General features: G+C 46.4%; 1 protein-coding gene across 1 annotated transcript in view; it reads left to right on the top strand.

Moving 5' to 3' along the window:
- Positions 1 to 342: 342 nt before the first annotated feature.
- Positions 343 to 27,359, top strand: part of DNAI1 (dynein axonemal intermediate chain 1) — a gene marked incomplete at both ends in the record, with an annotated part of 91,430 nt that continues 64,413 nt past the window's right edge. The window contains 5 exons of the mRNA XM_081940455.1: positions 343 to 372; positions 3,674 to 3,718; positions 14,660 to 14,758; positions 16,537 to 16,617; positions 20,332 to 20,455. Of these exons, the coding sequence (XP_081796581.1) occupies positions 343 to 372; positions 3,674 to 3,718; positions 14,660 to 14,758; positions 16,537 to 16,617; positions 20,332 to 20,455 (379 nt within the window). The remainder of the gene's footprint in view (positions 373 to 3,673; positions 3,719 to 14,659; positions 14,759 to 16,536; positions 16,618 to 20,331; positions 20,456 to 27,359) is intronic.

Raw genomic sequence — 27,359 nt, 5'->3', positions numbered from 1 at the left:
TAGATAGATAGATAGATAGATGATGGGCAGGCAGGCAGACAGACAAACAGACAGAACTTAGCAATAGAACTTATGACCCTCTTCACGGTGGTTTACAGCTTTCTCAGCTATTTACAGAGTCAGCATATGACCCCTAAAATCTGGGTCCTCGTTTCACCAACCTCAGAAGGACGGAAGGCTGAGTCGACCTCCAGCTGGTCAGGATCGAGCTCCTGGCAGTCTTAGCCTGCAATATTGCATTCTAACCACTACGCCACCTTGGCTCATTATCACCATTCATTTAGTAACCATTTGAAGTTACAGCTGCATTGAAAAAGTGACGTACGACCATTTTTCGCACTTATGACCATTGCACTGCTCCCCCATGGCCAGGTGATCAAAATTGTGGCCCTTGACTGGTACTTGTGATGGTTGCAGCGTCCTGGGGGGTTTTGTGATTCCATTTTGCGACCTTTTGAGAAGCAAAGTCAACGGGGAAGCCAGATTCACTTAACAACCGGGTTGCTGACTTTTAACTGCAGTGATTCACTTAACAACGATGACAAAAAAGGTTGTAAAACAGGCCCCACACTCACTTAACAACTGTCCCGCTTAGCAATGGAAATTTTGGGCTGAATTTGTGGTCGTAAGTCAAGGACTTCCTGTACTCAAAGACTCCCATCACAATGGACATTTATGAGGTTCGGGAGCAAATGTGAGCATTGCCCATTGTGCTACTTGGGAGAAGAAAACCTTAAGGTTATTTTTGTTATTTTTGTTTGAACATTCATTTAGCTTTTCCTTCTGTAATGTCAAGACTTTTTTTATCTGCTTTGTCCCACCAGAATCTTCTTCTTTTGGCATAAAAAACATCTCTTGTTTTGCCTTTTTTTTTTTCTTGATACGAGGGCAACCCTCCCCAGCCATTCCCGGGGGCCTCGTCACCGCCAAATCCCTCCTTAATGCATTTCCGTCGCAAGAATTATGCGAATGTATTATTAATTCAGAGCCTGTAATTAGCTAACAAGTGGGCAGTATATTTCAGAAACAGGTTTTTATAGATAGATTTTTTCATCTCCCAGGCCCATAAGTAATACTTTTATGTTACAATTCTATGCATATTTTATGGGTAGCTCTGCTCCGTGCCTTAAATGCCGTTAGCGCTTTGGAATAAAAACAGGGTATAAATAGAAATAGATGAAGTTGACAGAGCCAGTCCTATCGCTGACTTGCAGATATTCCAAGAAATACTCCGCAACCTACGTCCAGGAAGTGCTTTAATTCATGCATATAAAAAGTTTGCAACTCTGGAATTGCTCCAATCTGAAATGGTGTAGGCTAGGGTCTCCGCCTTGAGCAGGGGGTTGGACTAGAACAGGGGTGTCAAACTCAAGGCCCAGGGGCCGGATGCGGCCTGCAAGGTGCTTCCATTTAGTCCGCGGGGTCGCCCTGGAAACAGCGAAGGTCCAGCCCGCAGTGCCTCTGCCAGTGAAAACGGAGCACGGGAGGGCCACACGAGCTCTGTTTTCGCTGGCAGAGGATTGCAGCAGGCCGTTGCAAGTGGAAACGGAGCTCGGGAGCCTGTTTTCTCTGGCAGAGCACTCAGGCCACCACAGATGCCCCCGACACAAGAGACGTCGAGCTGGCCACGCCCACCCTGGCCATGTCCTCCACCCCCACCCCAGGGTCAAACACAACCCTGATGCAGCCCTCAATGAAATCCAGTTTGACACCCCTGGACTAGAAGGTCCCTTCCAACTCTATTGTCCTGTCCTGTCCTGTCCTGTCCAATCCTGTCTTTCTGTTCTACTTTCTGTTCTATATTCTACTCTATTCTATTCTGCTCTGCTCTGTATTCTATTTCTCCTCTTCCCCTCCCCTTGTTCTGTTCTACCCTACCCTACTCTACTCTGTTATTCTATCCTTCCTTCTCTTCTCTTCCCGTACCCCGGTTCTATTCTATTCTACTCTACTCTACCCTACCCTACTCTACTCTGTTATTCTATTCTTCCTTCTCTTCTCTTCCCCTACCCTGGTTCTATTCTATTCTATTCTACTCTACTCTACTCTACCCTACCCTACCCTACCCTATTCTACTCTGTTATTCTATTCTTCCTTCTCTTCTCTTCCCCTACCCCGGTTCTGTTCTACTGTACCCTACCCTACTCTACTCTGCTATTCTATTCTTCCTTCTTTTCTCATCCCCTACCCCTACCCTGGTTCTATTCTATTTTACTCTACTCTACTTTACCCTACCCTACCCTACTCTGTTATTCTATTCTTCCTTCTCTTCTCTTCTCTTCCTTCCCCTCCCCTCCCTTCTTACAGTGTTGTCCGATTTGTGCAAAACAGCCAAATACTTCCTCTTTGATAGTTCCTTCCTGCATTTTATGTGGGATGTCTCTTTTGGCCGTACAGATTGGCACTAATGCCAACTAGGCAAGGGACAAAGCTGTAAGATTCTGGGATAACCTCTATGGACGGTCCCTTGGCTGAGCTGGCTGGGGAATTCTGGGAATTGAACTCCACAGGACTTAAAGTGGCCAAGGCCGGGCACCCCAGTAACAGACCCTGGCCATAAGGTTTTGCATTTAAGAGCGCGTTCTGGGTACAGAACTACATCCATGGCCAAGAGGGAATTCCCTACACCGGGGCTAAATACCGAGTGTATCCTTCTATAGCAACTGCTGGGGATTCCGGCCTTCATATTCTAGCAGTTTTACAAACCTTCTGTAACTCTTCTTTGTGAGTTTGTGAGATTTCCCTGGATTAAAATTGGAGGAGGTTCTCTCCTTGATAAAAACGTTAAGAAGGGAATTATGCCGAGTTTGCTTTTTAAATCTCATATTCTGAATTTCTTTCTTCATGTCCTTCTGCCTTTGCGGGTGAAAAGCCAGCTGGGAAGATCACAAATGGGGATCACATGACCCCAGGACACTGCAACCGTCATTAAACCGGTGAGGACCGGTCATAAGTCACTGTTTTTTCCAGCGCCATTGTAACTTTGAGTGGTCCCTAAACCAATGGTTATAAGTGGAGGACTACCTAATTTATTTCTTACTGTGAGCAACGGAAAAGGTGCCTTTTTTTTTAAAGCTGGGAAAATTAGACACACTGCAGATAGTCCTTGACTTAGAACAGTTCTTTTAGTTACCGTTGGATGCAGCACAACGGCACTGAAAAAAGCGACTCATGTCCATTTTTCACACTTACGACAGTTGTAGCATCGCCATGGTGACGTGATCAAAATTCAGATGCTTGCTGATTGACTCACGTTTATGACGGTTGCAGTGTCCCAACCTTCTGACAAGCCAGATTCACTTAACAACCGTGTGACTAACATAAGAATTAAAGTGATTCACTTAAGAACTTTGCCAAGAAAGGTGGTAAAATGGGGCAAAACTCACTTTAAAAATGTGTCGCTTAGCAACGGAAATTTCGGGCTCAGTTGTGGTCATAAATTGAAGACTAGCTGTACCACTTTCCACATATCAGCCCTGCTTATTGCTACCAAAAAAATATTGGAAGGGGTTCAGCTGGTAGTAGATATTACACCACGAAATACCTTAGGAATATTTCTCTAGAATGAATTGTGAGTTTTGGTTGACCTCGCCAGTTTGAGAAGAATGAATTCAATGACGATCATTGATCTCGCGCAAAAAATAATTACCATTTTATTTTGTCTTCTCTCTAGAGTCAACTCGGAATTCGACCTTCGAAAACAAATATAAGGAGAAGGGTAAACGATTTAATTTTTAAGTGCATTTTTCTTTCAAGTCACCGCAACAATTGCAATGGATTTTTTTTTCTCCAAGTGTGTTTGAGGTTTAAATCTCTGAATTAGACCACAAAGAAGAGGGGGAAAAATGGAATTAGTTTGTTTGTGCACTGATCTTTCTCTGTCCTAAGTAAATAAACTCGGGAATAATGCTTGCAGCTTCCAATTGAACAAAAATAATTGGTTAAGCTATAAATATGCATATTCAAAGCTGCCCTTTAAGTACAATCCATTGGACGCATTTCGGAGATTAAGCCTAGACAATATTATTAGTTGTATATTGTTATGTCGGATGAAATCTATTTAATCAGTAATCCAGAAGAGTCCCAAAACTCAAAATGACAATGGCAGTAATAGAGGGATCAAAACACCACTCTGCTCCCTTTGTGTGAACGCGACTACCCTTATCTATTTTCTCCATGCCCCTTAATCATTTTCTAAAACTATCATTTTAATCTAATATGTCAAAAATGTTTCATTACATTACTAAATAAACAGAGCCTTCCAAATGAAGGTGAATATATGTATCCCAGATTGCAAGATCCAATCTGGGTGGGACACCAGGACCAAAGGTTTATTCTTCCAAGCTTTCGGACTCGGGTACGAGGACAAATCATGCATTGCAAAGAGCTTGGAGGTGGGAGATACTTCTTATGTAATCTACTGGATCCCCTGCGTGTTCTGACTTCAGCTTCCTGAGAAAGCATAAATCACAATCTTAGTCCCCCAAACCCTCTTTTATTTAGACGGTTGTGAATTATGGTCATTCACAGCCCGTAGCAATTCACAGTCTGTGAAGATTGCGACAGATGTCTGCTTGAGTTGCCACAGTCTTTCAGGATAAGGCTGATAAGCACCCGCCTTTCTCTCCCTTGAAACGCTGCCAGAGACCTAATCGCTAATTAGTTTTGCAAGACCAAACAGAGCACAGAGTCAAACGGAGCTTCTCAGAGCTTGAACCGACCACATGAACTAATTGCCTCCTGCAAAGGCTTACGTCCGTTTGCTCTCTTTTAATGTCTTATGGGAAGGGCCAATCATCCCCAAGCCTTCCTCCCGAGTCACCCTTTTAAAAAAATTGTTCTTGCCTTCTGGCACCTCTGCGCGTGCGCACACTGGGAACAGGCTGCCCCTGTTTTTCTGCCTCACTGATGTCAGACACCGGAGGCTCCGGAGGCAGCAGGTAGCTACCAGAAGGCCCTGGCCCCCTCTCTGCCTCCGACACAGAGTCCAAGCCTTCCCCAGATTCCAAGCCTGGCCCATGTTCCTCCCCAACCTCCTCACTGTCCGACTCTGCTACCAGCTCTGCAGGCCACTGATGGGCCACAACAATGCATGGATTGCCCCTGTGACTATATCGTGCCAACAGGGAGAAAGCTAACCACCAGATTGCAAGAACACAAGCGAGCAGTTAGATGAGGAGACCTTGCAATGAACAAGGTCACATATTTAATTCCGCAGCAATTAAGATTGTTGGCTGAGCAGGGACAAAAATAGCCAGGGAAATGATTGAAGCCTGGGAAACGGGCTCCTCGTTGGCCAACAGGATTGCTAATTTGCCACCAGTTTGTCAGGTATTTAGGAGTCAAGGGCTTGGCAGCACAAGGAAACAACAGCCAATGACTTAATAGCCAGCCATCAAGACCCCAACTAACAACTAAAAGCCAAACACAACCAGGCACCACACACAAAATAGCCCAATATAATAATAAAATAATAATAATATATTTATTTCTTAGCCGCACCCTCTCCCGAAGGACTCGGGGCGGCGTACAACGAAACATACGAAATAAATATGTAAACAAAACAAACATATAACAAAGACATACACTGAAACATACACAAGGAGGAGGTCGATTGATAAAACAATTAAAATACAGTATTTAAAACCCCTAGAAATTAAATATAATTAAAATACCCAGTTAAAAACCTGTCAGGAGCGATATGGTTAGATCAGAGTTGAGCCAGGCCAGCTGCTTGAAATAGGTGGGTCTTCAGCTTAATACGGAAGGAGCGGAGGTCAGAGGTATTCCTAATATCCGGAGGGAGGTCATTCCACAGGGCTGGGCCCGCCACAGAGAAGGCTCTACTCCTAGGTGCCGCCCCACGACATTGTCTAGCGGACGGCACCTGGAGGAGCCCCTCTCTGTGCGAGCGAATTGGTCGCAGGGATGTATGGGGCAGAATACGATCCCGCAAGTAACTAGGTCCTAAGCCATGGAGCGCTTTAAAGATAGTTATCAAAACCTTGAAACGCACCCGATAGACCACAGGAAGCCAGTGCAGCTCGCGCAGGAACGGTGTCACATGGGAGTACCTAATACTCCCCATAATCACCCGCGCGGCTGCGTTCTGGACCAACTGCAGCCTCCGGGTGCATTTCAAGGGAAGCCCCATGTAGAGAGCGTTACAGTAGTCCAAGCGAGACGTCACCAGCGCATGAGTGACTGTGCGCAAGGCATCCCGGTCCAGTAGGGGGCGCAATTGGCGCACCAGGCGAACCTGGTGGAACGCCCCCCTTGCCACGGCTGTCACATGGTCATCCATGGACAGCCGGGCATCCAGGAGGACGCCCAAATTGCGCGCCCGCTCCACGGGGGCAAGATGAATGCCCCCAATGGCCAATGATGGGATTAATTGGCTGAACCGAGGGGCTGGTACCCACAGCCACTCCGTCTTGGAAGGGTTGAGCTTGAGTCGGTTGTCATCCATCCAGATCCGTACAGCTTCCACACACCGGGACATCACTTCGATGGCCTCGTTGGGGTGGTTCGGGGTGGAAAAGTACAGCTGAGTATCATCAGCGTACAGATGGTATCCCACCCCGAAACCACGAAAGCACACACTTGCTGAGGAAGGGCTCCAGTACGAATCCGAAAGCTGAGAAGACTAAACCTCTGGTCCCGGTGACTAAGCCAGATTGGAAAGGGAGTCTTTGTTCAATTATCCTCCTGTGGCAGAAGGACAAAATATAAACTCTTCCATTGTCACCTCTGGATTTCAGTTTATATAAGCAAAACATATAGAACCATTTTTCTCCCCCCAAATATTTTCCTTTGGTATAACTGCTGGACAGATTGTTGCCCACTTACGACAATTCACTATGATTTGCAGTTACCCAAAATTAACAAATTAATCTCAGAGTGGTAATGGGGGACTTTACACTGAAATCAATTGGGAGACAAACTCTGGACCAACTGGGACTTAGAAGACTTAGATTTATGGTGACTTTGAACTTACATTTATGGTGACTTTGAACGTAAACTAATTGGCATACATTAACATTTCATTGCTTGCAGCTCTCAAAGGGTCACCATCTCCAATATTCACTACATAAATATGACTAAATAAATAAATGAACACAAAATTATGCATATACCCACATACATTCTATGACACAGAGAAACAACACAGTCTACTGAGGATGTATGCCTGTACAGGGCGAGGCTACTGAATGGATGGCTAGTGCAGTGATGGCTAATCTTTTTGTTGTTGCATGCATGCCCACACCCATAATGCAATGCATGCGGGACACCCCCCCATGTGCCCACCCCCCTGGGCATGTTCGTGTGAACCCCCCTGGTGCGCCATTTTGGGCCTAGCAGGCCTCCTTGAAGCCTCCTGAAACCAAAAACAGGGCACAGGGGACATGCTGCCCCGCCCCATGCTCCCCTCACCCCCCCATGCATGTGCACGTATCTCTCACATGCGCTCCGCCCCCTGTGCATGCACGGTAGAGACCCGAAAATCAGCAGGTCGGCAGGAGGCACATGCGCAGTGGAGCTGGGGCAACGGCTCGTGTGCCCACAGAGCGGGCTACTGTGTGCCAACTGTGACACGCGTGCCATAGGTTAGCCATCACGGGTCTAGGGAACAAAGCTGTTCCAGAATCTGGTAGTCCTGCTAGAAATGCTTCGAAACCCCCTCCCAGAAGGCAGCAAAAGAAACAGACCATAAAGTGGGTGTGTGGGGTCTCTAAGAATGCTTTGAATGCTAAGCATGTAGTGCTTATAGGCAGCATCCTGAATAACGGGAAGTGAGCTTTCTATAATCTTCTCCACTGTCCTCACCACTCTCTGTAGGGACTTTCTACCTGAGGGAGATGGAACAGGTTCCTGACAAGCCTAGCTGTTAACTTTGTCGTCCAATGAAATAAATGCCTGGTTCAAGAGCAACAACTGCGAGAGGGATTTAGGAGTCCTATTGGACAACCACTTAAGTATGAGCCAACCGTGTGCTGCAGCTGGCAAAAAGGCCGTCCTGGGCAGCATCAACAAAGAGATAGTATCCAAGATTATGTGAAGTGATAGCACCGCTTTATGATGCCTTGGTAAGACCATATATTGCATCCAGTTTTGGTTGCCATGATATAAAAATGATTTTCTCTGCACTCTGGAAAGAGTGCACATGCCTGTGCCTGCCAGCTGATCTTCCAGCTTCCAGTACGCACATGCCCACTGGCCAGCTGGTCTTTGGATTTCCAGCACTCCAGCATGTGGAGTGCTGGAAGGACCAGCTGGCCGGAAGAGCAGCTGGCCACGGCCCGTATGCCCACAGAAAAGGCTCTGTGTGCCACCTCTGGCACATGTGCCATAGTTTTGCCATCATGGCATTTCAGAGAAATGGTTGTCCAATCTCTCCTTGAGAACTATTTTTCCATCTACCTAGACCATGATCAACTGAAGCGATACGTTCCGTGCACTCTTTACGCTGTCGAATACATTTCTGAGCTTTGTCGCACCAACTTGAACATACGGTTACAAGTCTTCGCCTGGCATCCCCGTAGATTCGTGGTTCGATTTGTGCGGAGCTGGGAGAATGAGTGGGGCAGTCCTTTGATTAATATTCCATCCCTCCCCGTGGAGGGCAGGCGTGGAGACAGCGATCTAATTACTGGAGTGGCTATCCCCCTATGACGGACAGTTTTAAGCAAGGCTCCTGTGAGGAGCAGACTGAAGAGGAAAAAGAGATGTAGTTGAAATTCTGCTCAGGGTAGAACAAAAGGGAACAATCACCTCCCCCCTCCCCCCGCAAGCTCATTTTAATCAATGCCTCCTATCTCTCGGAATAGGGATTTAGATGCATCTGTTGCTCTTCTTATCAGAATGCAGAATATCAGAGTCGGAAGAGACCTCAGAGGTCTTCTAGTCTCATCCCCTGCTCAAACAGGAGACCCTATACCATTTTAGATAAGTGGTTGTCCAATCTCTTCTTAAAAAACTCCAGTGATGGAACACCCATAACTTCTGGTGGCAAGTTGTTCCACTGGTTAATTGTCCTCACTGTCAGGAAATCCCTCCCTAGTTCTGTTGCTTCTCTCCTTGATTAGTTTCCACCCGTTGTTTCGTGTCCTGCCTTCAGGTGCCTTGGAGAATAGCTTGACTCCCTCTTCTTTGTGGCAACCCCTGAGATATTGGAAGACTGCTATAACATCAATCCAAGTCCTTCTTTTCATTAAACGAGACATACCCAGTTCCTGCAACCGTTCTTCATATGAGCAGAAGAAAGGGACCTTGGAGGTCTTCTAGTCCAACCCCCTGCTCAAGCAGGAGACTCTATACCATTTCAGACCAGTGACTGCTCAGTCTTTTCTTAAAAACCTCCAGTGATGGAGCACCCACAATATCTGGTGGCAAGCTGTTCCACTGGTTAATTGTCCTCACTGTCAGGAAATCCCTCCTTAGTTCTATGTTGCTTCTCTCCTTGTTTAGTTTCCACCCGTTGCCTCTTGTCCTGCCTTCAGGTGCTTTGGAGAATAGGTCCACCCCCTCATCGTAGTGGCAGCCTCTCAAATATTGCAACACCGCTATCATTTCCCCCTTAGTCCTTCTTTTCACTAGACCAGCCATGCCCAGTTCCTGCAACCGTTCATCATATGTTTTAGCCTTCAGCCTTCTAATCCTCCTGGTTGCTCTTCTCTGAACTCTTTCTAGAGTCTCCACATCTTTTTTGTATCATGGTGACCAGAACTGGATGCCATATTCTAAATATGGTGTTCAATATAATAGAGGGATGCCAAGAATGGTATTTTCCACGAAGAAGGTCTGTGTTAGGCCCCTGATGGCGAACCTATGGCACGAGTGCCAGAGGTGGCACCCAGAGCCCAGCTGCTCTCCTAATTTCCAGCATGCACATGCGCACTGGCCAGCTAGTTTTCAGAGGCAAGGGAGTGCTAGAAAATGGCCTGAAGAACAGCCCCAAAACAGGTTTTTGGCCCAAGAAACAGCCTGAAAAACAGTCATGCGGACGCCAGTCAGCTGTTCTTCGGGTTTCTGATGCGCGCATATGCACATGCATGCACGCGCATTCTGGTTTGGGCACTCGGTGCCAAAAGGTTCCCCATCGCTGTGTTAGGCTAAGTCCGGGATTAAAATGATTCAGCATTCAGCAGCTCGAGTGATGACAAATATCCAGGAGCTGAAAATGTAATGTAGGCCAGTACTTTTCTTGCAGTTGTGATTGTGCTCAAATCTAGATCTGCGTTGAATGGGCTGTTTGTGATGGCTCGGTTCCTGGGGAAAGAAGCCTTCCCTTTTATAGCTTGAATTTTATCTGCTTTTTCCTTCTTGGCGAGTGTCCCCAGGCGTGAACAAAACATCTTTGAAATGTGGACAAAAATATCTGAATTGATGCAGAGAAGAAGCAAGAAAAACGCAGGACAGGGATGGTATAGCCTGAAGTTTTTCTCAAATGGTACAGATTAGAGTCTCCTTGAGCAGGGGGTTGGACTAGAAGACCTCTAGGGTCCCTTGCAGCTCTAATCTGATTATTGGGATTTGCAGGTGAAGGGATTAAAACATTGCTAACTCTAGAACTGGTTTTCCCAGTTGCAATGGATGGCTGTGAAAGTTGGACCATAAGGAAGGCTGAGCGCCAAAGATTGAGGCCTTTGAACTCCAAAGCAGCTAACTCTCCCTGAGAATCATTCAATTCTCACCATCTGGAAGAGAAAAAAAATGTATGATGGAAAAGGCAACTTTCCTTGGCAAGTTGACATCATAGATGACAGCATTCTAATTTTCAAGACAATAATTTCTCATGCCTCGGTGACGATAAGCTACAAATAGAGCAAGAAATTGCAGCATTGAAGGCTGGAGGTAAATGGGCAAGAACTGCCACTTTGTGACTCCTGGATGCTCTCTGAGCTCGGTTGTTGTCCTGTAGACATTTCATTACCCAACTAGGTAACATCATCAGTGCTGATCTGTAGCACTGATGTTGTTATCTAGTTGTTATGTCTATAAGAAAACAACCAAAGTCAGTGTTCGGACCCAGCCTTAGCAGAAGCAAGAAATAGGCTCCTTGTCACGAAAAACTTCTCTTTATTTACCTCGTGTGAATTAATGGCATTCACTTACCAAAAAGTGGGTGAAAGAAAGGCAACAGTCTTTTAAAGAGTTAAATAAACCTCTGGTCCTTCCGACGTGCCCTAAAAAGTTGGCTTTTCCAGCAAGCCGGCCTGGCCTGTTAATGTTAATGTTAATGTTAATTTATTTTAAATGTACTGTTTCTTTTTTTTAAAAAAAAAAATCGGTTTGGTCTTTTTGGAATTGGGTTTAATCTTTTTTTTAACTTTTTTGATGTGTGTTTTTAATGTTGTACGCCGCCCTGAGTCCTTTGGAGAAGGGCGGCATATAAATCCAAATAAACCTAAACCTAAACCTAATTGCATTAACAGACCTTATCAGTTCCTTGCAATAATTGCCTGGCCGCTAGGTGTGAGCTCCCAGCCGAAAGGCTGCAAATTAAGTCCTGGCAAGCAGTCTTTGTGGCACGGAACGCAATGAGCAAAATCTTCAGAAATATGAACTGTTCTCTCCTACGACAACCACTCCTCATTCCTTCTATTTATTCCCCAGCCAGGGAGGGGCCATTCAGCGTCCACGTATGCTTTGCTTCCCAAGTCGACTCCTTGTCCTCCGTTGTTCACCTCTCCTGACTGCTCTGCGCATAAATGCATCTGGAACAGGTGCCAGCTGTTCTTCCCCCTCACTCAACTCAGCCTCCAAAGCAGCTGCCTCTCCAGTGGCTGGGGAATGTCGGACGGCCCTGGTTCTATCTCTGCGTCAGACGCAGAACATCCACCAGAGCCTTCCCAGACTCCAGAACTGGGCCATGTTCTTCCCCAACCTCCTCATCCTCCGAGTCTGCTGCCGGCTCTGCCTCCAGCTCTGATGGCAGCTGGCGGGCCACAAGACAGAGAGAGCATGGTCATTATTCTCCTCCTCCTCCTCCTCCTCCTCCTCCTCCTCCTCCTCCTCCTCCTCCTCCTCCTCCTCCTCCTCCTCCTCCTCTTCCTCCTCCTCCTCCTCCTCCTCCTCCTCCTCCTCCTCCTCCTCCTCCTCCTCCTCCTCCTCCTCCTCCTCCTCCTCCTCCTCGAAAACGACCAAGTTTGGAGAGCACCAAGGAACCCTCAGTCCTCCTCCTCTTCCTCCTTTTCCTCTTCTCCCCCCTCCTTCCTCTCCTCCTCCTCTTCCTCTCCACAAACCCCACTGCCTTCTAGCACTGATGAGGTTGCCTAGTTGGGTAATGAAATATCTACAAGAAAAACACCAAGCTCGGAGAGCACCAAGGACCCCACAGTCCTCCTCTTCCTCCTCCTCCTCTCCACAAACCCCACTCCCTTGTAATACTGATGATGTTACCTACTTGGATCGTGAAATGTCTACAAGAAAACTACCAAGCTTGGAGAGCACCATGGACCCCTCAATCCTCCTCCTCTTCCTCCTCCTCCTCTTCCTCCTCCTCCACCTCTTCCTCCTCCACTCCACAAACCCCACTCCCTTCTACCACTGATGTTGTTCCCTAGTTAGATATTGAGATGTCTGAAAGAAAACCACCAAGCTCAGAGAGCACCAGGAACTCACATTCCCAACCTTGAGGTTCCAAAAACTCAGTTACTATGTCAGTAATTGCCAGTTTGTCTAGGAAATGCGGATCGTGCCTGAAACACGGAGGAGAAATGATGGCCTGCTATGGGATACCAACCTCACAGGGCAATTGCAGGCGCTGGGTAGTGGGGGGAAATGATATCCCTTGCCTCATGACGTCTGCCGTCATAATTGTACAGCAATGCCCTAATATCACAGGCCATAATTTGCACGTCAATCTTCGGCCAGCTCACAAGTTCCATTTGGCTCACCATTCTTGCAAAAGCTTCCTGTGTCTGTTACAGGGAGGCAGACGCCGATTATCCATCATTGTCTTTCTATCAAGCGATGCCAAACCTCTCATCCTGTCCAACGTTCCCAGCTTCTGCCTTTAAAGACGTTTAAAATATAATCTTGCCAAGAGTGACATTTTGAAATGTATCGTGCAGCCTGCGAGAAGGCCCCGGAATTATTATTAATTTAGGAGGGGAAGAGAAGGCAATCAGAGGAAACTCCAAATGTCATTCTTCAAATCAGGGTGATTTAAACGAAGCGAAGACACGATGGAAATAAATTATCCAAAGGCTCATGTGGATTTGTTGCTTTTTTAGGATTCAGACAGTGAAGACAAGCTCTCTGAGCTTGGTGGTTTTCTTGCAGACGTTTTGTGACCCAGCTAGGTAACCGGTTCAGGAGCGTGGCAGGCCTGGGTCGCTGCTGGTTCCAGTTACCCAGGCCACCAAACCATTACCAGTTCAGCCAAACCGGTAATAATATTAATATTATATCTGTCTATCTATCCATCCATCCATCCATCCATCCATCCATCCATCCATCCATCCATCCATCCATCCATCCATCTATCTATCTATCTATCTATCTATCATCATCTATCTATTATCTATCTATCTATCTATCTATCTATCTATCTATCTATCTATCTATCTATCTATCTATCTATCTATCTATCTATCTCCATTCTCTTTCACTTGGATGTAGTGAATATTGGCAATGCTTTATAACACGTAGCAAAATCATTCTGTGTAATAATATTAATTATCTATCTATCTATCTATCTATCTATCTATCTATCTATCTATCTATCTATCTATCTATCTATCTATCTATCTATCTATCTATCTCCATTCTCTTTCACTTGGATGTAGTGAATATTGGCAATGCTTTATAACACGTAGCAAAATCATTCTGTGTAATAATATTAATAATCTATCTATCTATCTATCTATCTATCTATCTATCTATCTATCTATCATCTATCTATCTATCTATCTATCTATCTCCATTCTCTTTCACTTGGATGTAGTGAATATTGGCAATGCTTTATAACACGTAGCAAAATCATTCTGTGTAATAATATTAATAATCTATCTATCTATCTATCTATCTATCTATCTATCTATCTATCTATCTATCTATCTATCTATCATCTATCTATCTATCTATCTATCTATCTATCTATCTATCTCCATTCTCTTTCACTTGGATGTAGTGAATATTGGCAATGCTTTATAACACGTAGCAAAATCATTCTGTGTAATAATATTAATAATCTATCTATCTATCTATCTATCTATCTATCATCTATCTATCTATCTATCTATCTATCTATCTATCTATCTATCTATCTCCATTCTCTTTCACTTGGATGTAGTGAATATTGGCAATGCTTTATAACACGTAGCAAAATCATTCTGTGTAATAATATTAATAATCTATCTATCTATCTATCTATCTATCTATCTATCTATCTATCTATCTATCTATCTATCTATCTATCTATCTATCTATCTATCTATCATCTAATCAGTCTGATGCTACCTATTGTGGGCCATAAAACATCTGCAACGAGACAGCCAAGTTCGGAGAGCATCACAGACCCCTCAAAAGGCAACAATCCCAAACTATTTCAGTCTGTCAATGTAGAAGCGGATTGGAATGGTTGAAGGGACTTCCTGAAGCCTTGGTAGTCCTCCTTACCCATTACTAACTGGCTGCATGGTTCTTCTTCTAGGATGAAGAGGGGGGCGTGGAAGTGGGTGAGGGGGCCGACGAATGGTCCCAGGCCAAGACATTAATCAAGCCTCCAGACCAGCTGGACCTGACTGATGCTGTAAGTAGCAATAGCCCTTAGACTTATATACCGCTTCACAGTACTTTTACAGCCCTCTCTAAGCAGTTTTACAGAGTTGGCATTTTGCCCCCAATAATCTGGGTCTTCATTTTACCCACCTTGGAAGGATGGAAGGCTGAGTCTACATCCATCCATCCATCCATCCATCCATCCATCCATCCATCCATCCATCCATCCCTCTCCCTCTCTCTCTCTCTATCATCCATCCAATCAATCGTCGTCCATCCATCCAATCTTCCATATATCAATAGTAATAGCGCTTAGACTTATATGCACAGCTTCACAGTGCTTTTACAGCCCTCTCTAAGCGGTTTTACAGAGTCAGCATTCCCCCCCCCCCCAACAGTCTGGGTCCTCATTTTACCCACCTTGGAAGGATGGAAGGCTGAGTCAACCTGGAGCTGGTGGGACTTGAACTGCTGAACTGCAGCTAGTAGTTAGCTGAAGTAGCCTGCAGTACAGCACTCTAAACACTGTGCCACTTCGGCTTAAAGTCAATTTGGGTTAGAGGCTGAAATGGGGAGGAGAAGAGGTTGTGTCTGAAATGGTGTAGGGTTTCCTGCCTTGGATAGGGGGTTGGACTAGAAGACCTCCAAGGTCCCTTCCAACTCAGGCATTCTTTTACTCTGTTAATTGATCAGTGGGACGGCTTGCCTTCGGAAGCTCTGGGGGTTCAACACTGGGGGTTTTCAAGAAGAAATTGGACAGCCATTTGTCTCAAATTATATGGGTTTTCCTGCTTGAACAGGGGGTTGGACTAGAAGACCTCCAAGGTCCCTTTCTTCTGCTCATATGAAGAACGGTTGCAGGAATTTTTCGAATTATTAGGGACATATAGTGGTATCTTGGTGCTCAACTGCTTTGGAACTCATCAAATTCGGTACTCGGTACATTTTGAAATGAAAATTTTCTCCCGGGATTCACTGTTCCATTTGATATTCAACGCAAAACCTGTCGGTGTGAGCTGCCTTGTGACTCACTGTGGTTATTCCTTACGGGGAATAAATGGTTTGTTACTCATCGTATTTGGTACTCATCACGCCTCCCAGAACCAATTAATGATGAGGGCCAAAGTGCCACAGGTGGTCCTTGAGCCCAAAATTTCTGTTGCTAAGCGAGAGGTTTGTCAAGTGAGTTTTGGACCATTTTATGACCTTTCTTGGCCACAATTGTTAAGTAAATCCCTGCAATTGTTAAGTTAGTCACCCGGTTGTTAAGTGAATCTGGCTTCTCCATTGCTGGTCAGAAGGTCGCAAAAGGGGATCAGGTGACCCAGGGACACAGCGACGGTCATAAGTATGAACCAAGTATTTTCAAACATCTGAATTTGGATCACATGGCCACGGGGGAGGCTGCAATGGTCGTAGGTGTGAAAAACAACCCTGAGTCATTTTTTTTCCTGTGCCGTTGTAACTTTGAACGGTCACTAAACGAACGGTTGTAAGTCAAGGACCACCTGTACTGCAAAAGAGGTTGCAAAATCTCGAGCGGTCATGTGTCGATCTGCTTTATGGCCATCATGACGTATGAGCAAAATTGTCAGCTCCGTTATGGTCGTAAGTCGAGGACTCCCTGTATTGATTTACAGGTCAGATTTTCAGCCAATACAGAAACCCGGAGCAGCTTCATTTTGGGGGAAAAGTTCAGCATAAAAAAAAAAAACATCCTACGTATTGGTTAAATGTGTCTGTTTATGCACCGGCCTGTTAATCCCTGTGGGAATGGTGTGCGAGGAATGGCTCTTTTTTCCTCTGCAGGAACTGAAAGAGGAAATAACCCGCATCCTGACAGCCAACAACCCCCATGCTCCGCAGAACATTGTCCGGTACAGTTTTAAAGTAAGTGTTTCTCCCTCCGCTCACCCCCGTTTTGCAACCATTGATCCTGCTAAAGTAGGGCAGGCCTGAACGAAATCAATTTAAAACGGGAATATGTAGAGCCTGCCTTTTCTTTTCAATACAATGGGTTTTAGTTTCTGGGTAAAATCAGAGCCTGGTGTTGTGGCCCACCAGTGGCCAGCAGAGCTGGCAGCAGATTCGGGCAGTGAGGAGATTGGGGAAGAAGATGGGCCAGTCCTGGAGTCTGAGGAAGGCTCGGATGAGGGCTCTGCATCGGAGGCAGAGAGGGGGCCAGGGCCGTCTGACAGTGATCAGCTGCCTTCGGAGTCAGACATCAGTGAGGCAGAAGAACAGCTGGAGCCTGTTCCCAGTGTGCGCATGCGCAGAGTTGCCAGAGGAAGGGAACAGCTAAAGAACAGGGGTCCACTTGGGAGTAAGGCCACAGGTGGAGGATGAATGGCCCCTCCCAGAGGGAATAAAATGGGAGCAAAAGGGGAGGGGAGTTTGCAGGAGACAATTAGTTCGCTTCATTGGTTTGTGACTCTCCGAGGCTCCTTGCCAAGTTTTGCAGATATCAGCCTGACAGCTGTCCAAGCCAGATAAGGTCTGTGACTGTAAATCCTCCCTTGAAAGACTTTACTGGATGTGAAGGAACAGAATTCACAGTCAATTAATAAAAGGGTTTTTTGCTGGGACCAGGAGTTTGCTCCATGCTCTTGGGAAGCCTCGGTTAGGACACCTGGTTTGCAAATCACCCCAATTTCTGGCCACTAACCCTTCTTGCAAAAGGAGGGGTATCCCTGAGGTTATTTGAACAGTCTCCTGTCTTCTCGTTCCCTGGATCTCCTGGGAAGAGAAAACAACAAAAGCAACAGAATTGTTAGTCCTACCTGATAAGGGTGGAATGGGATAACTCACCACTGCTGGGTGGTTGCAACCTGCTCGCCGCTACTACCGGTTTGCCGACCCCCAGGTCTCCGCCACTGGGTTGCCACTGGCAGCTCATCCTGGCTGGATTGTCACCCCCGGCTCACCCCTGCCATATCACCCCAAGTGACTTGCCATGGAATGACTTGCCCTGGGCAGATAAGCAGGGATTAACTCCAGACAAACAATCAAGCAGAAAACAATATCCTAATCAAGGAATCAGCCAGAAGAAATCCACACTCCCACCAATATTGACAGGGTAATATTGTAATGAGAACAAACCTCACTCCCTTCTAGCACTGATGATGGTACCAAGTTGGGTCATGAAATGTCTGCAAGAAAGCCATCAAGCTCACAGAGTATCAAAAACCCCACAGTTATTGTCTTCCTCTTCCTCCTCTTCCTCTTCCTCCTCCTTTTCTCTAATTTATCTCTGACCCTTTCTCATTAGCAATGGGGGAAGAGGCAGAGTGTCAGGGTTCCAGAAAACACCCCCAACAAAATGAAACTCTGAGGTTTGAGTTTCCTTAAAGCTCCACTTTATTAGAGATGTATTGTTGGCACATCTGGGAAAACCCGAATCTGAAAGCTTCCAGGTTTTCCCACCCAGCTGAAAGTTCAAGATCTTGCCCCACACTCACAAGTCCATCGTATGGTCCAATCTCCCACTGCCATGCTGGCAGTTCCACCCATCCAGTTCCGGTCAGGTGCAGAGACAAAGATGACCTTGAGTTTCTAAGAAGAATGTTATTATGGCTACATATCACCAACTTCGTATAATCCCCCCTCCCATTTTTCCACAGTAGAAAGCGTGGCAGGCCTGAAGTCCAAAAGAAAAGATGGCTTGCAGGTCTGACACAGAGTGTGTGTTTGTGTGTGCGAGCCAATGGCAGTGAGCCAGCAGTGGCAGATCAGCGGTGGTGAATTGTCCTAGACCTCCCCCTTTAAAACTCCAAGTAGTAGCATTGTTCCCATTCAATGAGATGCAGGACTCTTTTTTCCATTCATCTGCCCATCGACACTTAATCTAGAATTTGCAGGAATTCTTTGGCTCCCAAAGAAGGAGAACACCAAGAGAGTTGCTGGGACTCTAATAAAGCTTAGAAAAGATTTATTAAGAAATTGCCCCTAAATACTTAACATCATTATGAGGATATGGCCTCCTTTGAATTGGCCAATCTTTCTCCTGGTCCCAGCACTCCTTTTCCAAGCTTAGTCCGGTTGCCCCAGCTCCAGAGCAGACATTAAAAGATGGCCACCACCCTCACCGTCAATCTGGAGAGCTTGTTTCTGACCTGCTATGGAGCTTGCCTGGCTCCTCGCAGTCATCTGAAACACCTCTCCTTCTTCACTGTCCCTTCAGGATGGTTCTGGTCCAAAGAGTTCCCAATGACGGTTTGGCGGCTGGGTTTTGCTATTTTCCCAGCCGTTCTTGCTGTGACACTTCTGGTTTCCTGGAGGATATGGCCTCAATCACTCGGGTGAGCCCTAGCAGAAAGGAAGGTTCATTTTCTGGAATTTTGCTCACAAGGAAACTGGGGGGAAAAGGGGGAAATCTTATGTCCCTTTTCTCTATTTCCCCCACCCTTTGGAATCCTCACCTCGGCTCTGGGATAACTAACAAAAGGGAAATCAGTATTTGTGTTTACATTCATTGGAGAGAAAGGGATTACAAGAGAGTAACCAAGCACGCAATGGAGAATTCACATTGAAAGGAATGTTTTGGCTTCTTGTTCTCAGTGTTCTAACCTAGGCTTGCGGAGAAAGCATAAATCACAATCGTAGTCCCAAAAACCCTCTTTTATTTAGACGGCTGTGAATTATGGTCATTCTCAACCCGTAATGATTCACAAACAGTCTGTGAAGAGTCCAACAAATGTCTGCTCGAGTTGCCACAGTCTTTCAGGGGAATGTTGATAAACACCCCACCTTATCTCCCTTGAAACGCTGCCAGAGGCCTAATTGCCAAATGCAGAGCAAGGCCAAACTTAGCACAGAGTCAAACAGAACTTTTCAAAGCTTGAACCGACCAGATGAACTAATTGCTTCCTGCAAAATCTCACGTCCCGTTTGCTCCTCTTTTGTGTCTTATGGGAGGGGCCAATCATCTCCAAGCCTTACTCCCAAGTTGCCCCTTTTGTCTTAGCTGTTCTGGCCTTCTGGCAGCTCTGCGCATGAGCACACTGGGAACAGGCTCCCCCTGTTCTTCTGCCTCGCTGATGTTAGACTCTGGAGGCCCCAGGGGCAGCACATAACTCCCAGAAGGCCCTGGCCCCCTCACTGCCTCCGACACAGAGCCCTCCTCAGAGCCTCCCCCAGACTCCAGGACTGGCCCAGGTTCCTCCCCAACCTCCTCGCTGTCCGATTCTGCTGCCAGCTCCACAAGCCGCCGGCAGAACACAACACCCGGCGACTTAGGATACAAAAGGAAGGCTTTGGGATCAAACTGATTAGGGTCATGCCAGTTTCATATAGCCCCGGGTGCTAATTGACTAACCAAGATTGCAGAGCTGAGCTAGCTTGCAGGGAAGCACAACCTGCCTGCAGAGAAAAGCAGTTTAGGAAGCTCTCCTCGCTGCAAGGGAGGAAATTCTGGGAAGTGGGGAGGGGAAGGAGAAGAAAATTCAAAAAAATATAAGTAACCGGGCACACGGCAACCCTACAACTGCTGTCTGGAGAGTTCTTTTTGCAAGATTCTTCCTGTATTGGCTCAGCCAAAGCACCGATGTTGAGAAGGTGAAACAAGAGCCGGAGTGAAGCCATTCTTCTCTCTTCCTTTCTCCGAAGGAAAGGGCCTACAAGCAGACCTCTGTGGTGGAGCAGATGGCAGTTCACTTCTCCCTTTGTGGGAACCTGATCTTCAAAGATTCGGACGAGGGCCGCCGTCAGGGCGTAAGAGCCAGCTCCTCCGGTAGGTTTTGTCCGAAGCAAGTTGGGCACAGCAATGCGCCTCCTGCATGTTGGAGAGACCTGGCCTGAGTAGGCAAACCTTTGGAGAGCGGAGGAAAGCAATGGGGATGAGCCACACAGGTGGACCTTAACGTACTTGAGGTCCTTCACGCTCTCTCAGCTGGGCGGTTTTCTTGCAGATAGTTTCATGACCCAACTAGGTAGCATCATGTGCTAGAAGGGAGGGAGGTTTGTGAAAAAGAAGAGGAGGAGGAAGAAGAGGAGCACTGTGGGATCAGATTAACAGATTAACAGAGTTGGAAGGGACCTTGTAGGTCATCTAGTCCACCCCCTTGCCCAAGCAGGAGACCCTACACCATTTCTGACAAATGGCAGTCCAATCTCTTCTTGAAAGCCTCCAGGGATGAAGTTCCCACAACTTCTGAAGATAACCTCTGTTCCATGGGGCTGATTGTTCTCCTTGTCAGAAAGTTTCTCCTTATTTCCCAGTTGAATCTCTCCTTCAGTCCAGTTTCCATCCCTTATTCCTTCTCTGGCCTTCAGGTGCTTTGGAGAATAGCTTGAGCCCCTCCTCTCTGTGGCAGCCCCTCAAATATTGGAACATTGCTATCGTGTCTCCCCTGGTCCTTCTCTTCAGTAGACTAGCCATGCCCAGTTCCTGCAACCGTTCATCATATATTTTGACCTCCAGTCCCTAATCATCTTATTGCTCTTCTCTGTACTCTTTCTAGAGAGTCAACATCCTTTTATAGTGTGGTGACCAAAACTAGATGCAGTACTCTAGGTGTGGTCGTTGGATCCTTGGTTCTCTTTGAGCTTGATTGTTTTGTTACAGACGATTCATTACCCAACTAGGTAACATCATCAGTGCTAGAAGGCAGTGAAGTTTGTGCAAAGGAGGAGGAGGAGGAGGACAATGTGGCTTCCTTGATGCTGAGGGTTGTTTTGTTGTAGATGTCTCATTACCCAACTAGGTAACATCATCAATGCTAAAAGGGAGTGAGGTTTGTGGAGAGGAGGAGGAGGAGGAGGAGGAGGAGGAGGAGGAGGAGGAGGAGGAGGAGGAGGAGGAGGAGGAGGAGATTATTGTGGGGTCCTTAGTGCCCCCTGAACTTGGTTGCTTTCTTTCAGACATTTCCTTACCCAACTAGGGAACATCATCAGTGCTATATTTTTTCTTGGAGTTTAGGAGGACTTTTGATTATGAAAGAGATGTTCAGCTTTAAGGTCGACACTGAAGATGCCACCGCTTTCTTTTCTCATGGTGGACTCAGTCTCCCTGCCAGTTTGGGACCATTGTAGGCAGAGGAGACTCCCAACAGCCAACAGTAGCCAGAATGGACGGCTGGGGAATTCTGGGAGTCGAAGTCCATCCATCTTAAAGTTCCCAAGGGAGGAGAACCAGGGCTCCAGCGGGACGCTCTTCCAAAGTCCTAGAAATTAGACACTAGAAACAGGACGTGTGTTTAACACAAGGGAATTGGCGTAAGGCAGGCTGAACTTCCCGTTCAGCCAAGATGATGACGTGTTTTTCCAGGATATCTCCGGGTCACTCAAAGTCACGACGCGCACCGCAGAGGCAGGATGTGACAACTACGCTCAGATCTAAGAAATCGCTAGCACCGTCAAGGAACACCGCCAAGGGCATCGTTGGCAAAAGGAAAACGTGTACAAAAGAGATTACCCAGCAGGAAACGTGGCGCCAGGCAGAACCAAGGAATGAAAAAGCCCGTGACTAAGGCAGTCTGGGAGAGAATAGCAGAGTGACAGTCGGAAGGGGACCTTTGAGGTCTTCTAGTCCAACCCCTCACTCAGCCAGGGAAGTTATATCATTGCAGACAACTGGTTGCCCAATCTTTTCTTCAACACCTCCAGTGATGGAGCCCTCGCTTCTGGAGGCAAGGCGTTCCACTGGCTAATTAACAGAAAGGCAGAGTTGGAAGGGACTTTGGAGGTCTTCTAGTCCAACCCCCTGATATACCATCCCAGAAAAATGGTTGTCCAGTATTTTCTTGAAAACCTCCAGTATTGGAGAATCCAGTTGTTCCACTGATTGTTCTGTCAGGAAGTTTCTCCTTAATTCCAGGTTGCTTCTCCCCTTGATTAGTTTCCATCCATTGTTTCTTGTCCTGCTTCCAGGTGCTTTGAACAATAGATTGACCCCCATCTTCTCTGTATGGCCCCTCAAATACTGGAAGACAGCTATCCTGGTACTCCCTGGTCTTTCTTTTCATTGAATTAGAGAATAGAGCAGAGCAGAACAGAATAGTTGGAAAGGACCTTGGAGGTCTTCTAGTCCAACCCCCTGCTTAGGCAGGAAACCCTCTACCATTTCAGACAAATGGCTGTCTAACCTCTTCTTAAAAACCTCCAGTGGTTAATTAACAGAATGACAGAATTGGAAGAGACATTGGAGGTCTTCTAGTCCAACCTCCTGCTCAAGCAGGAATTCTGGTGGCAGACAAGTGAAATCAATCAATGTTGGAGGAACACATAAACCTACAACACGTCCAATGAATGGTTTCTTTCAGATCTCTCATTATCTAACTGGGTAACATCTTCAGTGCTTGGAGGGAGAGAGGTTTGGAGGGGGGGGAGGAGGAAGAAGAAGAGAGCTGTGGGGTCCTCGGTGCTCTCTGGACTTGGTTATTTTCTTGCAGGTGTTTCATTACCAAACTAGGTAACTTCATCAGGGCTAGAAATAAGCAATCTAATCAAGGAAGCACCAAGAACACTCCCACCAATGCTGAAAGGACAAATTACTAATATATAAACAGAGAACAAACCCTATTCTCTTCTACTGCTGATGATGTTACTTAGGTGGGTTAGGAAAGGTCTGCAAGAAAACAACCAAGCTCAGAGAGCACCAAGAGCTTCACAGTCTCTCTCCTCCTCCTCCTCCTCCTCCTCCTCCTCCTCCTCCTCCTCCTCCTCCTCCTCCTCCTCCTCCTCCTCCTCCTCCTCCTCCTCCTCCTCCTCCTCCTCCTTCTTCCAGGGCCATCTTAACAGCATTATGGGCCCCGGGCAGTGTACAGGGGCCCCTACAACAACTACTCACAGGAATAAAAATGTACACTGTCGATAAAATTAAACATACGTTTATTTTATTGGCGCTTCCAACAAAATCGGTGTTGAAACATTAAAAACCTGCCGTGCAGCAACAACTAATCAGCATGATAAACATTTGAATCCGCGAGGTTTGAAAAACACAATAATACTCAAGTCAGCCCCACAGTTGCTGTATTCATATGACACAAGGTGCATTGAAGGGTTGACATACGCAGATTAGTATGGGGTCCCTGTGCTTGTGGGGACCATGAGCACATGCCTATGAGGCCCTTACATAAGACAGCCCTTCCTCCTCCTCCTCCTCCTCCTCCTCCTCCTCCTCCTCCTCCTCCTCCTCCTCCTCCTCCTCCTCCTCTTTGGGGATGGGGAGAAGGAGAGGAGGTGGAGGCCAAGGACTGAGTGGTCCTTTTTGCTGTCTGAGCTTGGCTAATGTCAATACCCAAGTAGGCAATGTCCCCAGCACTGATGATGTTACCTAGTTGGGTTGTGAAACCTCTGCAAGAAAAGAACAAAGTCCAGAAAGCATCCTCACAAGCAAATATGTCAACGACGGGAGCCCTCCTTTGGCATTCATATCGGAGGGCTGGGAAATAGCCAATGAAACCCAGGTTTTTTGGGAGGAAAAAAAATCCCAGAGTAAATTGAGGAAACCTGAGACAGAATGAAAGATGGATGATGCTGAAGGAGGAGCAGCCTGGCTTCTCAGAGGGAATGCTTCAAAGGCCCTTGATGGTCCCCAGCAGTCACGAGGGTCGGATGATCTCGCAGGCTTCTTTTGTCAGGTATTTACAAAAGGCGTTTGGATGAACTGTCTCATCGATCACTCGGAGACAGGATTAGCAGGACAAGAAACAATGGATGGAAACTAACCAAGGAGGGAAGCAACCTGGAACTAAGGAGGAATTTCTTAACTGTTAGAACAATCACTTGCCTCCAGAAGTTGTGGGTGCTCCAACACTGGAGGTTTTCAATAAAAGATTTGTCTGGGGTGGTATATCGGGGTTGGACTAGAAGACCTCCAAGGTCCTTTCCAGCCCTAGGATTCTACGATTCTGTCATGAAGGAACTTAGCAGTCCAGCCAGGAATCTTATTTGGAAGGCGGCTTTTGATCTTTATTCATATCAAGGATTTGGAATAAGCGGGACCAGGGCTTGTTTGTTTATCTTGATGGCGCCAATTAAAGAGCTTAGTGCAAATGTGACTCCGTAAGCAAACCTAAAGCAATGCGCCAAGGGCACATAATGCTGACTTCACATACATGTGGCTGCTCGGTCTGGCAAAGGCTGAATTAAGAATGGGATTTTGAGACGGAGGGACTCCTTGTTGAAAACTTTGACTTTGCAGGACACACACACACACACACACACACACACACACACACACACACACACACCAGGCAAAGTTTTGATTGCAGTGTCAGGATTCAGTCATAATGGAGCTGGAAGGGACCTTGGGGGTCTTCTAGACCCACCCCCTGTTCAATGCAGGAGACCCTATACCAGTGATGGCGCTGAGGGCCAAAAAGGGAGTGCGTGCATATGCGCTCATCAGGGATGTGCCCCGGAAGAGAAGCTGCCGAGTGAGCATGCGCACTCTGGGAAAGGAACGTCCGGTTTTCCCAGCACGCGCATGTGCACCAGCCAGCTTGTCCTCCGGTTACTGGCATGCATGCACGGGCAGCGATCAGCCGGCGAACATCCCATGCGCACAATAGAAACTGGAAGACCAGCTCCTCTGGTTTCTGGCACTGCCACAAATAGCAGCTGATCGTCGCATGCACATGCACACCAGAAAGCTGGAAGAGGGCATGGCTCCATGTGCCACTTCGGCCACGTGTGCCAGAGGTTTGCCTATACCCTTTCAGACAAATGGTTGTCCAGCCTCTTCTTAAAAACCCCCACAACTTCTAGTGGCAAGCCGTTCCACTGATTCATTGTTCTCACAGTCAGGAAATTTCTGCTTAGTTCTAGGTTGCTTCTCTCCTTGATTGGTTTCCATCCATTGCTTCATTTTGACAGCATGCCAGACTGGGGCATTCTGGGTGTTGTAGTCAAACGTGGTTGGAAGATGCTGACTTCAATCGAAATCAGAATAGAGCTGGAAGGGACCTTGGAGGTCTTCTAGTCCAACTCCCTGCTGGACCCCCTGCTGGTCCAGATCCTTTGCGAATGTCTCCAGTGGTGGAGCAGTTGATGGAAAAGTTATTCCATTGGTTAATTGTCCTCCCTGTTAGGAAGTTTCTCCTTAATTCCAGGTTGCTTCTCTTCTTGATTAGTTTCCATTCGTTGCGTCTTCTCCTGCCTTCTGGTGCTTTGGAGAATAAGTTGACCCCCTCTTTTTGGGGGCAGCCCCTCAAATATTGGAATACTGCTACAGTATATCACAGAAGTGAGTACACCCTCTCACATTTTGTAAATATTTAAGGATATCTTTCCAGCAGTTTAGACATTAATGGCTGTGTGTTGCCTTATTTTGAGGAGACAGCACATTTACACTGTTATGCAAGGTGTTTACTCACTACTTTACATTGTAGCCGAGTGTCATTTCTTCAGTGTTGTCACACGAAAAGATATCCTTAAATATTTACAAAATGTGAGAGGGTGTACTCACTTCTGTGGTGTATATAAAACACTGGAATACTGATGTGAAAATATCAGAATTGCCATTCTGATATACCAAACCTGCAGACATCCCTACCTTCATGAAAAAGGCTAATTTCCCAGTAGAAACGGCAAAGTCAAAGGGCCACATAGAATGTTCTTGTCGGAATTTATGATGCATCCCTTTTTGTAAGTGTACATTTGTCATTTTCCCTCTAAAAAGTTACTGGAGAACTGGGAAAGGTGTTGAAAAAGATGTGGAAAGTTGGCAGGACAGGTAGTCCTTGACCTACGGCCACAATTGAGCCCCAAATGCAAAATTCTGTTGCAAAGCAAGGCACTTGTTAAGTGAGTTTTGCCTCATTTGACGACCTTCCTTGCCGCAGTCGTTAAGTGAATCTGGCTTCCCCCTTGACTTTGCTTGTCAGAAGGTCGCAAAAAGGATCACGTGACCATGAGACCCTGCAACCATCATAAATGTGAGTCAATTTTGATCATGTGAACATGGGGATTCTGCAACGGTTGTAATTGTGATAAACGGCCGTACGTCACTTTTTTCAATGCTGTTGTAACTTTGAATGGTCACTAACGCTCAATAGTAGTAACTGTGAGAGGGATCTTGGAGTCCTGGTGGACAACCACTTACATTGGGGCAAAAAAGTATTTAGTCAACCACCAATTGTGCAAGTTCTCCCACTTAAAAAGATGAGAGAGGCCTGTAATTGGCATCATAGGTAGACCTCAACTGTGAGAGACAAAATGTAAACAAAAAGACCAAACAATCACATTGGCTGATTTGGAAATAATTTATTTGCAAATTATGGTGGAAAATAAGTATTTGGTCACCTACAAACAAGCAAGATTTCTGGCTCTCACAGACCTGTACCTTCTTCTTTAGGAGGCTCCTCTGTCCTGCACTCATTACCTGTATCAATGGCACCCGTTCGAACTTGTCATCAGTATAAAAGACACCTATCCACAACCTCAAACAGTCACACTCCAAACTCCACTATGGTGAAGACCAAAGAGCTGTCAAAGGACACCAGAAACAAAATTGTAGACCTGCACTAGGCTGGGAAGACTGAATCTGCGATAGGCAAGCAGCTTGGTGTGAACAAATCAATTGTGGGAGCAATAATTAGAAAATGGAAGACATACAAGACCACTGATAATCTCCCTCGATCTGGGGCTCCACCCAAGATCTCACCCCGTGGGCTCAAAATGATCCCAGGAAT

This window comes from Natrix helvetica, assembly GCF_964273705.1.
Source record: "Natrix helvetica genome assembly, chromosome: 2".
Classification (NCBI taxonomy): domain Eukaryota; kingdom Metazoa; phylum Chordata; class Lepidosauria; order Squamata; family Natricidae; genus Natrix; species Natrix helvetica.
Note: the sequence above shows the minus strand (reverse complement) of the source record. Positions and strands in the feature narration are given on the sequence as shown.